The 18,253-nt window shown below is 51.2% G+C and overlaps 1 protein-coding gene and 1 non-coding gene across 2 annotated transcripts in view; both read right to left on the reverse strand.

Moving 5' to 3' along the window:
- Nucleotides 1-18,253, reverse strand: part of DYNC1H1 (dynein cytoplasmic 1 heavy chain 1) — a 117,632-nt gene that overhangs the window by 9,749 nt on the left and 89,630 nt on the right. The window contains exons 72-73 of the mRNA XM_063948631.1: nucleotides 13,695-13,798; nucleotides 1,357-1,568 (exon numbers count right to left, since the gene is read on the reverse strand). Coding sequence (XP_063804701.1) covers nucleotides 1,357-1,568; nucleotides 13,695-13,798 — 316 coding nt within the window. The remainder of the gene's footprint in view (nucleotides 1-1,356; nucleotides 1,569-13,694; nucleotides 13,799-18,253) is intronic.
- LOC134981619 (U5 spliceosomal RNA) lies at nucleotides 11,479-11,590 on the reverse strand. The gene has a single exon (XR_010190729.1). It is a non-coding gene; the product is annotated as a U5 spliceosomal RNA (small nuclear RNA).

Here is an 18,253-nt window from a genome sequence, read left to right on the forward strand (position 1 = left end):
TGTACCAGGAGCAGCAATCTGTGCCCATACCCCATGTAATGTGTACCCATCGTCTGCCTGTACCAGGAGCAGCAATCTGTGCCCATACCCCATGTAATGTGTACCCACCGTCTGCCTGTACCAGGAGCAGCAATCTGTGCCCATACCCCATGTAATGTGTACCCACCGTCTGCCTGTACCAGAAGCAGCAATCTGTGCCCATACCCCATGTAATGTGTACCCACCGTCTGCCTGTACCAGGAGCAGCAATCTGTGCCCATACCCCATGTAATGTGTACCCACCGTCTGCCTGTACCAGGAGCAGCAATCTGTACCCATACCCCATGTAATGTGTACCCACCGTCTGCCTGTACCAGGAGCAGCAGTCTGTGCCCATACCCCATGTAATGTGTACCCACCGTCTGCCTGTACCAGGAGCAGCAATCTGTGCCCATACCCCATGTAATGTGTACCCACCGTCTGCCTGTACCAGGAGCAGCAATCTGTGCCCATACCCCATGTAATGTGTACCCACCGTCTGCCTGTACCAGGAGCAGCAATCTGTACCTCCCGTGATGTCACTGCTAGGTGTAAGAGCGGCTGCAGCAGTGATGTATGAGGTCACATCTGTACCTCCTGTGATGTCACTGCTAGGTGTAAGAGCGGCTGCAGCAGTGATGTATGAGGTCACATCTGTACCTCCTGTGATGTCACTGCTAGGTGTAAGAGCGGCTGCAGCAGTGATGTATGAGGTCACATCTGTACCTCCTGTGATGTCACTGCTAGGTGTAAGAGCGGCTGCAGCAGTGATGTATGAGGTCACATCTGTACCTACTGTGATGTCACTGCTAGGTGTAAGACCGGCTGCAGCAGTGATGTATGAGGTCACATCTGTACCTCCTGTGATGTCACTGCTAGGTGTAAGAGCGGCTGCAGCAGTGATGTATGAGGTCACATCTGTACCTCCTGTGATGTCACTGCTAGGTGTAAGAGCGGCTCCAGCAGTGATGTATGAGGTCACATCTGTACCTCCTGTGATGTCACTGCTAGGTGTAAGAGCGGCTGCAGCAGTGATGTATGAGGTCACATCTGTACCTACTGTGATGTCACTGCTAGGTGTAAGACCGGCTGCAGCAGTGATGTATGAGGTCACATCTGTACCTCCTGTGATGTCACTGCTAGGTGTAAGAGCGGCTGCAGCAGTGATGTATGAGGTCACATCTGTACCTCCTGTGATGTCACTGCTAGGTGTAAGAGCGGCTGCAGCAGTGATGTATGAGGACACATCTGTACTTCCTGTGATGTCACTGCTAGGTGTAAGACCGGCTGCAGCCACAATACGGATGTCTCCTATGTATGTAGAGGAGAGGAGCTAACCTTTATGTTCTCCACTGTGCGCTTCAGGTGGCTGAGGGTGTGTGGAATGACGTGTAGCCAGTTGCAGGCGGTGGTGTGCAGCGTCCTCATCCAGGCTGGGCGGCCGTCCGACGTGGAATCGGTTCTCTGCTTTTTCTCTGTCTCCGCATAAGCCAAGTCATCCTCATCCTCCAGCATTTGCATCTTCAGCATTTTGCTGATCATGTCAATGCCTGAACCATAAAGGAAAAAAAGACAAAAATAAAGTGTGGGGAAAATAAAGCACTGAAAGCGAATACAGAAAGAAGCTGCGCAGCCTCCACCACAAGGAAAATGCAGATAAATTATATAAGGTACAAAAGGATGGTTGCCAGCCAATAGATTTCCCATGCCCACCCGATGGCTGATTATTAGATTCAGCGGCGGACACCCAGAAACGTACTAGTCACATTACAATATTGTTATACTCAATCATATTTTATCAAGCGAAAAAATAAGAATTTACTTACCGATAATTCTATTTCTCGTAGTCCGTAGTGGATGCTGGGGACTCCGTAAGGACCATGGGGAATAGCGGCTCCGCAGGAGACTGGGCACAAAAGTAAAGCTTTAGAACTACCTGGTGTGCACTGGCTCCTCCCCCTATGACCCTCCTCCAAGCCTCAGTTAGGATACTGTGCCCGGACGAGCGTACACAATAAGGGAGGATTTTGAATCCCGGGTAAGACTCATACCAGCCACACCAATCACACCGTATAACTCGTGATCTAAACCCAGTTAACAGCATGATAACAGAGGAGCCTCTAGAAAAGATGGCTCACTACAGCAATAACCCGATTTTTTGGTAACAATAACTATGTACCAGTATTGCAGACAATCCGCACTTGGGATGGGCGCCCAGCATCCACTACGGACTACGAGAAATAGAATTATCGGTAAGTAAATTCTTATTTTCTCTAACGTCCTAAGTGGATGCTGGGGACTCCGTAAGGACCATGGGGATTATACCAAAGCTCCCAAACGGGCGGGAGAGTGCGGATGACTCTGCAGCACCAAATGAGAGAACTCCAGGTCCTCCTCAGCCAGGGTATCAATTTTGTAGAATTTTACAAACGTATTTGCTCCTGACCAAGTAGCTGCTCGGCAAAGTTGTAAAGCCGAGACCCCTCGGGCAGCCGCCCAAGATGAGCCCACCTTCCTTGTGGAGTGGGCAGTTACAGATTTTTGGCTGTGGCAGGCCTGCCACAGAATGTGCAAGCTGAATTGTACTACAAATCCAACGAGCAATAGTCTGCTTAGAAGCAGAAGCACCCAGCTTGTTGGGTGCATACAGGATAAACAGCGAGTCAGATTTTCTGACTCCAGCCGTCCTGGAAACATATATTTTCAGGGCCCTGACAACGTCTAGCAACTTGGAGTCCTCCAAGTCCCTAGTAGCCGCAGGCACCACAATAGGTTGGTTCAGGTGAAACGCTGAAACCACCTTAGGGAGAAACTGAGGACGAGTCCTCAATTCCGCCCTGTCCGAATGGAAAATCAGATAAGGGCTTTTACAGGATAAAGCCGCCAATTCTGACACGCGCCTGGCCCAGGCCAGGGCCAACAGCATGACCACTTTCCATGTGAGATATTTTAACTCCACAGATTTAAGTGGTTCAAACCAATGTGACTTTTGGAACCCAAAAACTACATTGAGATCCCAAAGTGCCACTGGAGGCACAAAAGGAGGCTGTATATGCAGTACCCCTTTTACAAACGTCTGAACTTCAGGGACTGAAGCTAGTTCTTTTTGGAAGAAAATTGACAGGGCCGAAATTTGAACCTTAATGGACCCCAATTTCAGGCCCATAGACACTCCTGTTTGCAGGAAATGTAGGAATCGACCCAGTTGAATTTCCTCCGTCGGGCCTTACTGGCCTCGCACCACGCAACATATTTTCGCCAAATGCGGTGATAATGTTTTGCGGTTACATCCTTCCTGGCTTTGATCAGGATAGGGATGACTTCATCCGGAATGCCTTTTTTCCTTCAGGATCCGGCGTTCAACCGCCATGCCGTCAAACGCAGCCGCGGTAAGTCTTGGAACAGACAGGGTCCTTGCTGGAGCAGGTCCCTTCTTAGAGGTAGAGGCCACGGATCCTCCGTGAGCATCTCTTGAAGTTCCGGTTACCAAGTCCTTCTTGGCCAATCCGGAGCCACGAATATAGTGCTTACTCCTCTCCATCTTATAATTCTCAGTACCTTGGGTATGAGAGGCAGAGGAGGGAACACATACACTGACTGGTACACCCACGGTGTTACCAGAGCGTCTACAGCTATTGCCTGAGGGTCCTTTGACCTGGCGCAATACCGGTCGAGTTTTTCCCAACGGTTTATAATCATGTGGAAGACTTCTGGGTGAAGTCTCCACTCTCCCGGGTGGAGGTCGTGTCTGCTGAGGAAGTCTGCTTCCCAGTTGTCCACTCCCGGAATGAATACTGCTGACAGTGCTATCACATGATTTTCCGCCCAGCGAAGAATCCTTGCAGCTTCTGCCATTGCCCTCCTGCTTCTTGTGCCACCCTGTCTGTTTACGTGGGTGACTGCCGTGATGTTGTCCGACTGGATCAACACCGGCTGACCTTGAAGCAGAGGTCTTGCTAAGCTTAGAGCATTGTAAATGGCCCTTAGCTTCAGGATATTTATGTGAAGTGATGTCTCCAGGCTTGACCATAAGCCCTGGAAATTCCTTCCCTGTGTGACTGCTCCCCAGCCTCACAGGCTGGCATCCGTGGTCACCAGGACCCAGTCCTGAATGCTGAATCTGCGGCCCTCTAGAAGATGAGCACTCTGCAACCACCACAGGAGGGACACCCTTGTCCTTGGTGACAGGGATATCCGCTGATGCATCTGAAGATGCGACCCGGACCATTTGTCCAGCAGGTCCCACTGGAAAGTTCTTGCGTGGAATCTGCCGAATGGGATTGCTTCGTAGGAAGCCACCATTTTACCCAGAACCCTTGTGCATTGATGCACTGAGAGTTGGCTCGGTTTTAGGAGGTTCCTGACTAGCTCGGATAACTCCCTGGCTTTCTCCTCCGGGAGAAACACCTTTTTCTGGACTGTGTCCAGGATCATCCCTAGGAACAGAAGACAAGTCGTCGGAACCAGCTGCGATTTTGGAATATTGAGAATCCAATCGTGCTGCCGCAACACTACCTGAGATAGTGCTACACCGACCTCCAACTGTTCCCTGGATCTTACCCTTATCAGGGAATCGTCCAAGTAAGGGATAACTAAAATTCCCTTCCTTCGAAGGAATATCATCATTTCGGCCATTACCTTGGTAAAGACCCGGGGTGCCGTGGACCATCCATACGGCAGCGTCTGAACTGATAGTGACAGTTCTGTACCATAAACCTGAGGTACCCTTGGTGAGAAGGGTAAATTGGGACATGAAGGTAAGCATCCTTGATGTCCCGAGACATCATGTAGTCCCCTTCTTCCAGGTTCGCAATCACTGCTCCGAGTGACTCAATCTTGAATTTGAACCTCTGTATGTAAGTGTTCAAAGATTTTAGATTTAGAATCGGTCTCACCGAGCCGTCCGGCTTCGGTACCACAACAGTGTGGAATAATACCCCGTTCCCTGTTGCAGGAGGGGTACCTTGATTATCACCTGCTGGGAATACAGCTTGTGAATGGCTTCCAAAACTGTCTCCCTGTCAGAAGGAGACATCGGTAAAGCCGACTTTAGGAAACGGCGAGGGGGAGACGTCTCGAATTCCAATTTGTACCCCTGAGATATCACCTGAAGGATCCAGGGGTCTACTTGCGAGTGAGCCCACTGCGCGCTGAAATTCATTGAGACGGGCCCCCCACCGTGCCTGATTCTGCTTGTAAAGCCCCAGCGTCATACTGAGGGCTTGGCAGAGGCGGGAGAGGGTTTCTGTTCCTGGGAACTGGCTGATTTCTGCAGCCTTTTTCCTCTCCCTCTGTCACGGGGCAGAAATGAGGAACCTTTTGCCCGCTTGTCCACGAAAAGACTGCGCCTGATAATACGGCGTCTTCTCATGTTGAGAGGCGACCTGGGGTACAAACGTGGATTTCCCAGCTGTTGCCGTGGCCACCAGGTCTGAAAGACCGACCCCAAATAACTCCTCCCCTTAATAAGGCAATACTTCCAAATGCCGTTTGGAATCCGCATCACCTGACCACTGTCGTGTCCATAACCCTCTACTGGTAGAAATGGACAACGCACTTAGACTTGATGCCAGTCGGCAAATAGTCCGCTGTGCATCACGCATATATAGAAATGCATCTTTCAAATGCTCTATAGGCAATAATATACTGTCCCCTATCTAGGGTATCAATATTTTCAGTCAGGGAATCCGACCACGCCAACCCAGCACTGCACATCCAGGCTGAGGCGATTGCTGGTCGCAGTATAACACCAGTATGTGTGTAAATACATTTTAGGATACCCTCCTGCTTTCTATCAGCAGGATCCTTAAGGGCGGCCATCTCAGGAGAGGGTAGAGCCCTTACAAGCGTGTGAGCGCTTTATCCACCCTAGGGGGTGTTTCCCAACGCACCCTAACCTCTGGCGGGAAAGGATATAATGCCAATAACATTTTAGAAATTATCAGTTGTTATCGGGGGAAACCCACGCATCATCACACACCTCATTTAATTTCTCAGATTCAGGAAAACTACAGGTAGTTTTTCCTCACCGAACATAATACCCCTTTTTGGTGGTACTCGTATTATCAGAAATGTGTAAAACATTTTTCATTGCCTCAATCATGTAACGTGTGGCCCTACTGGAAGTCACATTTGTCTCTTCACCGTCGACACTGGAGTTAGTATCCGTGTCGGCGTCTATATCTGCCATCTGAGGTAACGGGCGCTTTAGAGCCCCTGACGGCCTATGAGACGTCTGGACAGGCACAAGCTGAGTAGCCGGCTGTCTCATGTCAACCACTGTCTTTTATACAGAGCTGACACTGTCACGTAATTCCTTCCAACAGTTCATCCACTCAGGTGTCGACCCCCTAGGGGGTGACATCACTATTACAGGCAATCTGCTCCGTCTCCACATCATTTTTCTCCTCATACATGTCGACACAAATGTACCGACACACAGCACACACACAGGGAATGCTCTGATAGAGGACAGGACCCCACTAGCCCTTTGGGGAGACAGAGGGAGAGTTTGCCAGCACACACCAGAGCGCTATATATATACAGGGATAACCTTATATAAGTGTTTTTCCCCTTATAGCTGCTGTATTGTTAATACTGCGCCTAATTAGTGCCCCCCTCTCTTTTTTAACCATTTCTGTAGTGTAGTGACTGCAGGGGAGAGCCAGGGGAGCTTCCCTCCAACTGAGCTGTGAGGGAAAATGGCGCCAGTGTGCTGAGGAGATAGGCTCCGCCCCTTTTTCGCGGACTTTTCTCCTGCTTTTTTATGGATTCTGGCAGGGGTTAAAATTCATCCATATAGCCCTGGGGGCTATATGTGATGTATTTTCGCCAGCCAAGGTGTTTTTATTGCTGCTCAGGGCGCCCCCCCCTAGCGCCCTGCACCCTCAGTGACCGAAGTGTGAAGTGTGCTGAGGAGCAATGGCGCACAGCTGCAGTGCTGTGCGCTACCTTGGTGAAGACAGGACGTCTTCTGCCGCCGATTTTCCGGACCTCTTCTGGCTCTGTAAGGGGGCCGGCGGCGCGGCTCTGGGACCCATCCATGGCTGGGCCTGTGATCGTCCCTCTGGAGCTAATGTCCAGTAGCCTAAGAAGCCCAATCCACTCTGCACGCAGGTGAGTTCGCTTCTTCTCCCCTTAGTCCCTCGATGCAGTGAGCCTGTTGCCAGCAGGTCTCACTGAAAATAAAAAACCTAAAACTAAACTTTTCACTAAGCAGCTCAGGAGAGCCCCTAGTGTGCACCCTTCTCGTTCGGGCACAAAAATCTAACTGAGGCTTGGAGGAGGGTCATAGGGGGAGGAGCCAGTGCACACCAGGTAGTTCTAAAGCTTTACTTTTGTGCCCAGTCTCCTGCGGAGCCGCTATTCCCCATGGTCCTTACGGAGTCCCCAGCATCCACTTAGGACGTTAGAGAAAGCCACAATAACGATGTAACTGCAGCAGAGACTGCAGGGGATACAAGGTGGCCGTCTATTCTAAGACTGATGGATGGAGGGAAAGTAGGATTTTGGTACTTACCAGGTAAATCCTTTTCTTTGAATCCATAGGGGGCACTGGAGTACTCTTGGGATATGGACGGGCGTAGCCGAACAAAGGCACTGAATATTTAAATTTAGGACTCTCCCCCCTCCATATCCCCGAGTACCTCAGTGTACTCTCTCAGTGTTTTTTACTGAGCGAACAGGAACTATATAGAGAGGTTGACAATGGAGAATACCTATAACATAACGGACAACAACCATGTTGACCCATAACCTTACTGTCAACTAAACAGTTGACACCATAACCGATAGAACTTTATAATTTGAACCCATCGGTGAAAATGTGTTACCATAAGCTCCTCTGAGCTTAATATCAATCAAGTAAAACTTGTTACCCTAAGCTCCCTTGAGCTTAAAACAACCCAGGTAAAACTGCTCTGGGTGGGCGTCCAGTGCCCCCTATGGATTCAAAGAAAAGGATTTACCTGGTAAGTACCAAAATCCTATTTTCTTTATCATCCACTAGGGGTCACTGGAGTACTCTTGGGACGTACCAAAGCTTCCCTCGTGGGCGGGAGAGCTGTTTGATACTTGTAACAGTAGGCAGCCCAAAGCTAGATGCTGATGGCGCCACCATTCATAACGTGTAAACGTGCACAAACGTGGTGCACTGAAGGCTATGTAGCCGCGTCGTAGACGCTCCACGACCCGCTGGGTCTGACATTCCCACAGAACCTGTGGGATGAGCTATTACTGACGTAGGCGATTGTAACCTAGCCTTAAAGTAAGCCTGACTTGTAGTCATTATTATTATCCAACTGGATAATGTCTGCTGAGAAACTGGCTAACCCCAGTTGGCAGTATCATAGAGAACAAACAACGTATTCATATCACGTACTGTAGACGTTCGGGACATATATAAACGCGTAATGCGTGTACCACATTCAGAATTCTAGAATGTGCTGTCCACACAGGAACCACTATTGGTATATTGATGTGAAGAATACGAAAGCGGAATTCGTCCGAAGATCTGCTTTGTCATGAGAAAACTCAAATACGGTGGCTTGGAATACAAGGCACCCAAATATGAAAACAAAACCCTTGCCGAAGCACCCTTGCCGAAGCCAAGGCTAGAAGAAAAATGTTTTCCAAAGTGAGAAACTTAATCCCCATTTGTTGTAAGGGTTCAAAATATGAAAACTGTAAGAAATCTGAACCCAACCTCAAGCCACCTGGTGTTGTAGGTGGGATAACTAGAGTCTGAACTTTGATGACACCTTGTAGAAAGATGTGTACAGACGCAAATAGAGGCAAACGTCTTTGAAAATAAGTTTACCATACAGATACCTGCACCCTTAGTGCAGATAAACGCAGTTTTCCATCCCACCCCGTTTATCAGAATACGGGTAACTTGAAGGATGATGTCGGATACTTCCGAGGTTTACCACCTATGTAATCACACGAAATTTTGTAATAATGAGCTGTCTTAAGCGGCTTACTAGCTCGTAACATGGTTGGTATAACCGATACTGTAATGCTCTATTTCTTAAGAGGGCGGTCTGAACCCTCACCCCGTCAACCGCAGCTGCGGTACCTAGGGAATAGGTACATAGGTAACTATGGGTAAAAGAACGTTCCCTGATGTAACAGGTTGGACGTATTATGAGCGGCCAAGATCGTGTGCAAGTATTCCTTGGAAATTCGAGAAGCAAACTTCTCCGAAACCCATGAGATACCACCAGTATGACTGTGACGAACTGTCTTATGATCCGTTTTTGCAACGGAGAGAGCAGCGGAAAATGGTGGAGCCAGATACCCGATGCTGAATGACCACATGAATGTGAGAGACTCCACCACCACTGCCCTTGTGATCTGTTGTTTTGTACACATACTGAGCTTTTGTAATTGTGGCGAGATGCCATCATGTATACCTGAGGGTAACCCCCTTCTGTGGACTCACATATGAAACACCTCTGGAATTAATGTCCAGTTTTCAGGATCCAAATCCTGACGGGTGAGATCATCTGTCTAACAGATGTCCACTCACGGAACAGATGTCCACTCACGGAATGATCTCTTGACATTTGCACATAATGGTGTTCTGAGCCATTGAGGATTTGAGTTACCTGCCGCATTGCCATGCGGCTTCTTGGTTCTCCCTGGTTGTTGTGTATGCAACTGCCGTTGCCTTGTCTGACTGCCCCTGGTCAGACTGAAAGCGAAGCATGTATTGCATTGTAAAATGCACGGAGTTCCAGGACATTTATCGACAGCAATCTGTCGTGATCCATTTTAGAACCTTTGTCGCTGATCTTGTTTAACTACAAATCCTGACCCTCTGCGACTCTCGTCCCGAGTATATGCACCCTTGTTCCTCTGTGGGAAACGCGAGTGAAGGGTGGCGAACTAAATTAAAAACACATCTTTATTCTTAATAGGTGAATACACCAATGTACCGCTAGTGTGCGTGTTTTGCACTAATTACTAGATGTACATTTGTTCTTGCTGGTGTAGTAGGTAAAAGTCTTTGATTTACCATATTTATAATCTTACCTAGGAATTGACATCGTTTAGACGGAATTAGATGCGAATGTTTTCGAACTTGATCTGCTACCGCAGTATACCTTAGTAGCGCAAGTTCGAGGAACTTTGTTGAAACAAAGTTCTTATGAGCAGATCAGCTAAGATAGAGAAACTCTGTTGAGACAGAGTTCTTCTGTGAGATGAGCTATCATCCCCAACCTCACTTTGGTAAATACCCGAGGCGATAAGCAACGGTAGACCTGAAATGGTTAATGGTTGTGGCGATTTGCAAACGCTAGAACCTGTGATGAACAAACCGGAATGGGTAAATACGCATTGTGAAGATCAAATGCAATTATGTAATCTTGTGGCTCCAATAAGCAAATACTAACCGCAGAAAATCCATTTTCCCACTGTAGTAAGTGACTTGCTGATTGAAATTGCAACGGAGCTGTTTGGTTTTGCTCAAACAGAGGGGAATAAGTAACTCTGACTCTGTTGGAGTACTACTGCCTGGATTATAAAGACAGCTGAAAACCAGGCAAGACTAAATGGCAACCTGCCAAACCGTTCCACAGAGGCAGTTTTGTCCTTTAATCTGTAAATAGCTGAGACATGCATGTCTGGAAATCTCGCAAATGTAACATGTAAAGACGCGCTTCCACAATTGGAAAAGAGGTCATGAAACCACTGGCTTGCTGACTGTAGCGTCCTGTCATTACAAGGCGTGACTGTTTTGTACCACCGCTTATAAAGGGATAAAACGCTGTTACAAGTATTTGCGTTTTGATATCTGAATATCAAATTTAGGAGCAACCAGCTCAAACGCCGTTACAAGTATTTGCGTTCTGATATCTGAATATCAAATTTAGGAGCAACGAGCTCAAACGCCGTTACAAGTATTTGCGTTTTGATATCTGAATATCAAATTTAGGAGCAACCCAGCTCTGGCCTTGTCGCGCTTAACTAGCGACGATGAAAGTAACCGGCGTTAGCAGAAGCATTACAGATATCCTTTGCAGCTTGTTTTAACAGTGATCGTCATTGTTTCATACATAGATTATATTAACCCAAATGTATCCTGGGTTTTTATAAAGTTTGACAGAAACGCATTTACCAATAGCGGATTGCGTCATTTTGGAACCGATTATGTATGTACCCTTCTCACTTGTAGTTATCGGTGTGAGATTTGACATAAAATCGTGCATTAAATTATAAGACCAGTGAAATAAACACTCTGGTACCCAAAGGGAAATTGTTTGGAAAGACTGTCTTTTGTTAGAGCTGGCGGAATCACTTCCGAGACTCCGATGTTACCGCTCTTTTAATTTGAATTGCCAACGTAAGATTTTTAAAAATTATTTTTAGTCTGCGCTAGAGCCTTACTCGCTATGTAGACAGACACCACAATAGGCAACAGACAGACACTTGCATGACTTATTGACGTTATTATGTGTCATATATATATATGTTATTGCTGAACATATTAAACTCATGGTTGTTTCTCTCTACTGAAACTTTAGTAAAAAACGAAAGATTTATTCGATGTGAAGAGAAACCAGAGTATTCTTTATGTGAAAACAGTTCACATGGGCATATGAAACCCGAACCAAATTCCTACTAACCCCCCTGCTCCTCTGGTGGCTTAGAGATGTAGGGCAGGAATGTTCTAGAATTATGTAGAAATACAGCCAAAAATTCCCACTAACACCCCTGCGCCTCCTTGTGGAGTAGAGGTGTATGGCCGGAATGTTCTGGAATTATAAGCTGGAAAACCAGCAATGATTAAAAATGGCCGTCATGCCATGCTTTCACAAAAAATCACAGTACAGGTTACCTGCTGCAGTGTTAATATAGGCTTAATAGCCTATTATACAGTTAATATAGGCTTAATAGCCTATTATACAGTGATAACACAGGTCTAGGATACAGTAAAATACATGCATTTAGTTAGGCTTCATTAATATGAACAGTGCCTGCAGTGAATTTTGTATTATCTTGCAGCCTTAACAGAAAATACCAGAAAACATGGTAAAAAAAAAAAAAAAAAAATGCAATAGGTTATGACACTGATAGCCTATTCCTTACTGTTTAAAACGCTGACCAGCCTATTCTTAACCCATGCAGCCTTGCTATATGGTGCTGCTGCTATGGGCATTACTCCCCCTCACCCCCCCTGCAGCTGCGCTGCTTGTGAGGTAGTGTTACCTGTAGCGTACGGGAGCGAGTGCAGGGAGAGTAGGGAGCGCTGTGTATAGCGCCGGGGAGCCGTCTGAAAGAGCGGGCGGCCCCTTCATACAGCAGTGGCCGGGCATCAGCGGCGTGCGGTGTCCTCACTGGAAGAGCGGCCGGCGTCTGTGAGTGACGTGCGGCCGCTCTGTTAGAACACTTTCTCTCTCTCGGCGGCGCCTTACAGTGGTGCCGGGTAATCAGCGCTGGGAGAGCGGCCGGCGTCTCTGAGTGACGTGCGGCCGCTCAGCGCTGTTTCTAGCTTAATTCAGCGGGACACCTTCAGCGGCGGCTTCAGCGGCGGGCAACAGTAAAATCACACTTCCCACACAGCAGGGCGGCAGCGTGAGCTGACCGCCCTGACCCCCCACCATACCTTGTGCCTCCTGTAAGCTCCGTCTCATGTGACGGACTTTCATCCTGGCTGTGACGGGGCTTCTCTCTGTAAGCTCCGTCCAGCTTCTCATCCTGGCTGTGACGGGGCTTCTCTCTGTAAGCTCCGTCCAGCTTCTCTGTCAGATACCTCATCTTGGCTGTGACGGGGCTTCTTCCTGTAAGCTCCGTCCAGCTCTTTGCTTATTCCTGGCTGTGACGGGGCTTCTTCTGTAAGCTCCGTCCAGCTTGCAGGAGACAGTGGCTGCCTGTGGCTGTGAGGGTGCTCTTTGTGAGGACCGACACGCCATGCGCTGCCTTGCAGCGCCTGTGGCTGTGAGGGTGCTCTTTGTGAGGACCGACACGCCATACGCTGCCTTGCAGCGGCACCATCCCGGACCCATGTTTTTCAAGAAACTGGGGAAGGGAAGTGTAAAATAAAAAGTAAAATGAAAAATAAAATAAAATCTCAACTGTGGGCACTTCCCACAAGCCGATGTTCGTGCTGTGAGCACCGAAAATACACTGAGAGAGTACACTGAGGTACTCGGGGATATGGAGGGGGGAGAGTCCTAAATTTAAATATTCAGTGCCTTTGTTCGGCTACGCCCGTCCATATCCCAAGAGTACTCCAGTGACCCCTAGTGGATGATAAAGAAATAGAGGATGCAACAGGAAACCCAGAGACAGTAACAGGAAGAGACAGAGAAGAGGTATTAGGTCATGGATCAGAAAGATGCCAGGAAAGCACAAGACTGCTGAAGGATGAGACAGCCGGTAATGTGCGGTTAGGGAGAGAGAGAAACAAGAGCAGTCAGACAGCCGGTAATGTGTGGTTAGAGAGAGACAGAGAAGCAGTCAGACAGCCGGTAATGGGTGGTTGGGGAGAGACAATATTGTGAATACGTTAATCACACATCATGACGCACAAGTGTTACAATGTAAAAGAATGTGAGAAAAGCTTACTCCACACCCAGGAGGAGATGTGGGTGTGGAGACGGGGTGAATGAAAGATGACATAAAAGCCAAGTTAGTGGAGTAGTCAGTAATGTAAGCAGGCGGCACGTTACCCTGTGTGGTGAGGAGGACACATTCGGCGTTGTTCGGTAGTCCAAGCCAGGATGGAGTCTGTGTGTCTGGCAGTAACTCCACCCACTGCACAAACTCGTCACGCCTAAAATAACACAGTGACCACACAATAAGAACACAATGACCACCTAACATGCAGCTTGATTATCTGAATCTGTATTGTGGGATGCAAACGTACCTATAGAGGGCGCTAGTGCTGGAGCAGGGCTGGGACGCAGTCATACCTTGGGGTATAGAGGGCGCTAGCGCTGGAGCAGGGCTGGGACGCAGTCGTACCTTGGGGTATAGAGGGCGCTAGCGCTGGAGCAGGGCAGGGACACAGCTGTACCTTGTTGTATAGAGGGCGCTAGTGCAGGGCAGGGATGCAGTCGTACCTTGGGGTATAGAGGGCAATAAGCTGGAGCAGGACAGGGAAGCAGCTGTACCTTGGGGTATAGATGGCACTAGTGCTGGAGCATGGCAGGGGATGCAGTCGTACCTTGGGGTATAGAGGGCAATAGTGCTGGAGCAGGATTTGGAAGCAGCTGTACCTTGGGGTATAGAGGGCACTACTGCAGGGCAGGGACGCAGCTGTACCTTGGGGTATAGGGGGGCGCTAGTGCTGGAGCTGGTACGCAGTCGTACCTTGGGGAACAGGGGGCACTAGTGCTGGGTTGGGCAGGGACGCAGTCGTACCTTGGGGTATAGTGGGCGCTAGTGCTGGAGCAGGGCAGGTGGGGTATAGGGGGCACTAGTGCTGGTGCAGGGCAGGGGCGCAGCTGTACCTTGGGGTATAGGGGGCACTAGTGCTGGAGCTGGTACGCAGTCGTACCTTGGGGTATAGGGGGCACTAGTGCTGGCAGGGCAGGGACGCAGTCGTACCTTGGGGTATAGTGGGCGCTAGTGCTGGAGCAGGGCAGGTGGGGCATAGGGGGCACTAGTGCAGGAGCAGGGCTGGGACGTAGTTGTACCTTGGGGTATAGTGGGCGCTAGTGCTGGAGCTGATACGCAGTCGTACCTTGGGGTATAGGGGGCACTAGTGCTGGAGCTGATACGCAGTCGTACCTTGGGGTATAGGAGGCACTAGTGCTGGCAGGGCAGGGACGCAGTCGTACCTTGGGGTATAGTGGGCGCTAGTGCTGGAGCAGGGCAGGTGGGGTATAGGGGGCACTAGTGCAGGAGCAGGGCTGGGACGTAGTTGTACCTTGGGGTATAGAGGGCACTAGTGCTGGAGCAGGGCAGGGACGCAGTTGCACCTTGGGGTATTAGAGGGCACTAGTGCTGGAGCAGGGCTGGGACGCAGTCGTACCTTGGGGTATAGAGGGCGCTAGTGCTGGAGCAGGGCTGGGACGCAGTCATACCTTGGGGTATAGGGGGGCGCTAGTGCTGGAGCAGGGCAGTTGGGGTATAGGGGGCACTAGTGCTGGAGCAGAGCAGGGACGCAGCTGTACCTTGGGGTATAGTGGGCGCTAGTGCTGGAGCAGGGCAGGTGGGGTATAGGGGGCACTAGTGCTGGAGCAGGGCAGGGACGCAGCTGTACCTTGGGGTATAGGGGGCACTAGCGCTGGAGCAGGGCAGGGACGCAGCTGTACCTTGGAGTATAGGGGGCACTAGTGCTGGAGCTGATACGCAGTCGTACCTTGGGGTATAGGGGGCACTAGTGCTGGCAGGGCAGGGACGCAGTCTTACGGAGGGGTATAGAGGGCGCTAGTGCTGGAGCAGGGCAGGTGGGGTATAGGGGGCACTAGTGCTGGAGCAGGGCTGGGACGTAGTTGTACCTTGGGGTATAGAGGGCGCTAGTGCTGGAGCAGGGCTGGGACGCAGTCGTACCTTGGGGTATAGGAGGCGCTAGTGCTGGAGCAGGGCTGGGACGCAGTCATACCTTGGGGTATAGTGGGCGCTAGTGCTGGAGCAGGGCTGGGACGCAGTTGCACCTTGGGGTATAGAGGGCACTAGTGCTGGAGCAGGGCTGGGACGTAGTTGTACCTTGGGGTATAGAGGGCACTAGTGCTGGAGCAGGGCTGGGACGCAGTCATACCTTGGGGTATAGAGGGCACTAGTGCTGGAGCAGGGCTGGGACGCAGTCGTACCTTGGGGTATAGGAGGCGCTAGTGCTGGAGCAGGGCTGGGACGCAGTCATACCTTGGGGTATAGAGGGCGCTAGTGCTGGAGCAGGGCAGGTGGGGTATAGAGGGCACTAGTGCTGGAGCAGGGCAGGGACGCAGTTGCACCTTGGAGTATTAGAGGGCACTAGCGCTGGAGCAGGGCAGGGACGCAGCTGTACCTTGGGGTATAGGGGGCACTAGTGCTGGAGCTGGTACGCAGTCGTACCTTGGGGTATAGTGGGCGCTAGTGCTGGAGCAGGGCAGGTGGGGTATAGGGGGCACTAGTGCAGGAGCAGGGCTGGGACGTAGTTGTACCTTGGGGTATAGAGGGCACTAGTGCTGGAGCAGGGCAGGGACGCAGTTGCACCTTGGGGTATTAGAGGGCACTAGCGCTGGAGCAGGGCAAGTACGCAGCTGTACCTTGGGGAATAGGGGGCACTAGTGCTGGAGCAGGGCAGGGACGCAGCTGTACCTTGGGGTATAGTGGGCGCTAGTGCTGGAGCAGGGCAGGTGGGGTATAGGGGGCACTAGTGCTGGAGCAGGGCAGGGACGCAGCTGTACCTTGGGGTATAGGGGGCACTAGTGCTGGAGCTGATACGCAGTCGTACCTTGGGGTATAGGGGGCACTAGTGCTGGCAGGGCAGGGACGCAGTCGTACCTTGGGGTATAGAGGGCGCTAGTGCTGGAGCAGGGCAGGTGGGGTATAGGGGGCACTAGTGCAGGAGCAGGGCCGGGACGTAGTTGTACCTTGGGGTATAGAGGGCACTAGTGCTGGAGCAGGGCTGGGACGCAGTCGTACCTTGGGGTATAGTGGGCGCTAGTGCTGAAGCAGGGCTGGGACGTAGTTGTACCTTGGGGTATAGAGGGCGCTAGTGCTGGAGCAGGGCTGGGACGCAGTCGTACCTTGGGGTATAGGAGGCGCTAGTGCTGGAGCAGGGCTGGGACGCAGTCATACCTTGGGGTATAGTGGGCGCTAGTGCTGGAGCAGGGCTGGGACGCAGTTGCACCTTGGGGTATAGAGGGCACTAGTGCTGGAGCAGGGCTGGGACGTAGTTGTACCTTGGGGTATAGAGGGCACTAGTGCTGGAGCAGGGCTGGGACGCAGTCATACCTTGGGGTATAGAGGGCACTAGTGCTGGAGCAGGGCTGGGACGCAGTCGTACCTTGGGGTATAGGAGGCGCTAGTGCTGGAGCAGGGCTGGGACGCAGTCATACCTTGGGGTATAGAGGGCGCTAGTGCTGGAGCAGGGCAGGTGGGGTATAGGGGGCACTAGTGCAGGAGCAGGGCTGGGACGTAGTTGTACCTTGGGGTATAGAGGGCACTAGTGCTGGAGCAGGGCAGGGACGCAGTTGCACCTTGGAGTATTAGAGGGCACTAGCGCTGGAGCAGGGCAGGGACGCAGCTGTACCTTGGGGTATAGGGGGCACTAGTGCTGGAGCTGGTACGCAGTCGTACCTTGGGGTATAGTGGGCGCTAGTGCTGGAGCAGGGCAGGTGGGGTATAGGGGGCACTAGTGCAGGAGCAGGGCTGGGACGTAGTTGTACCTTGGGGTATAGAGGGCACTAGTGCTGGAGCAGGGCAGGGACGCAGTTGCACCTTGGGGTATTAGAGGGCACTAGCGCTGGAGCAGGGCAGGGACGCAGCTGTACCTTGGGGAATAGGGGGCACTAGTGCTGGAGCAGGGCAGGGACGCAGCTGTACCTTGGGGTATAGTGGGCGCTAGTGCTGGAGCAGGGCAGGTGGGGTATAGGGGGCACTAGTGCTGGAGCAGGGCAGGGACGCAGCTGTACCTTGGGGTATAGGGGGCACTAGTGCTGGAGCTGATACGCAGTCGTACCTTGGGGTATAGGGGGCACTAGTGCTGGCAGGGCAGGGACGCAGTCGTACCTTGGGGTATAGAGGGCGCTAGTGCTGGAGCAGGGCAGGTGGGGTATAGGGGGCACTAGTGCAGGAGCAGGGCCGGGACGTAGTTGTACCTTGGGGTATAGAGGGCACTAGTGCTGGAGCAGGGCTGGGACGCAGTCATACCTTGGGGTATAGAGGGCGCTAGTGCTGAAGCAGGGCTGGGACGCAGTCATACCTTGGGGTATAGAGGGCGCTAGTGCTGGAGCAGGGCAGGGACGCAGTTGTACCTTGGGGTATAGAGGGCGCTAGTGCTGGAGCAGGGCTGGGACGCAGTCATACCTTGGGGTATAGGGGGCACTAGTGCTGGAGCAGGGCTGGGACGCAGTCATACCTTGGGGTATAAAGAGGGCGCTAGTGCTGGAGCAGGGCTGGGACGCAGTCATACCTTGGGGTATAGGGGGCACTAGTGCTGGAGCAGGGCTGGGACGCAGTCATACCTTGGGGTATAGGGGGCACTAGTGCTGGAGCAGGGCAGGGATGCAGTTGCACCTTGGGGTATAGAGGGCGCTAGTGCTGGAGCAGGGCTGGGACGCAGTCATACCTTGGGGTA

The sequence above is a fragment of the Pseudophryne corroboree genome, chromosome 12, assembly GCF_028390025.1.
Source record: "Pseudophryne corroboree isolate aPseCor3 chromosome 12, aPseCor3.hap2, whole genome shotgun sequence".
Lineage (NCBI taxonomy): Eukaryota > Metazoa > Chordata > Amphibia > Anura > Myobatrachidae > Pseudophryne > Pseudophryne corroboree.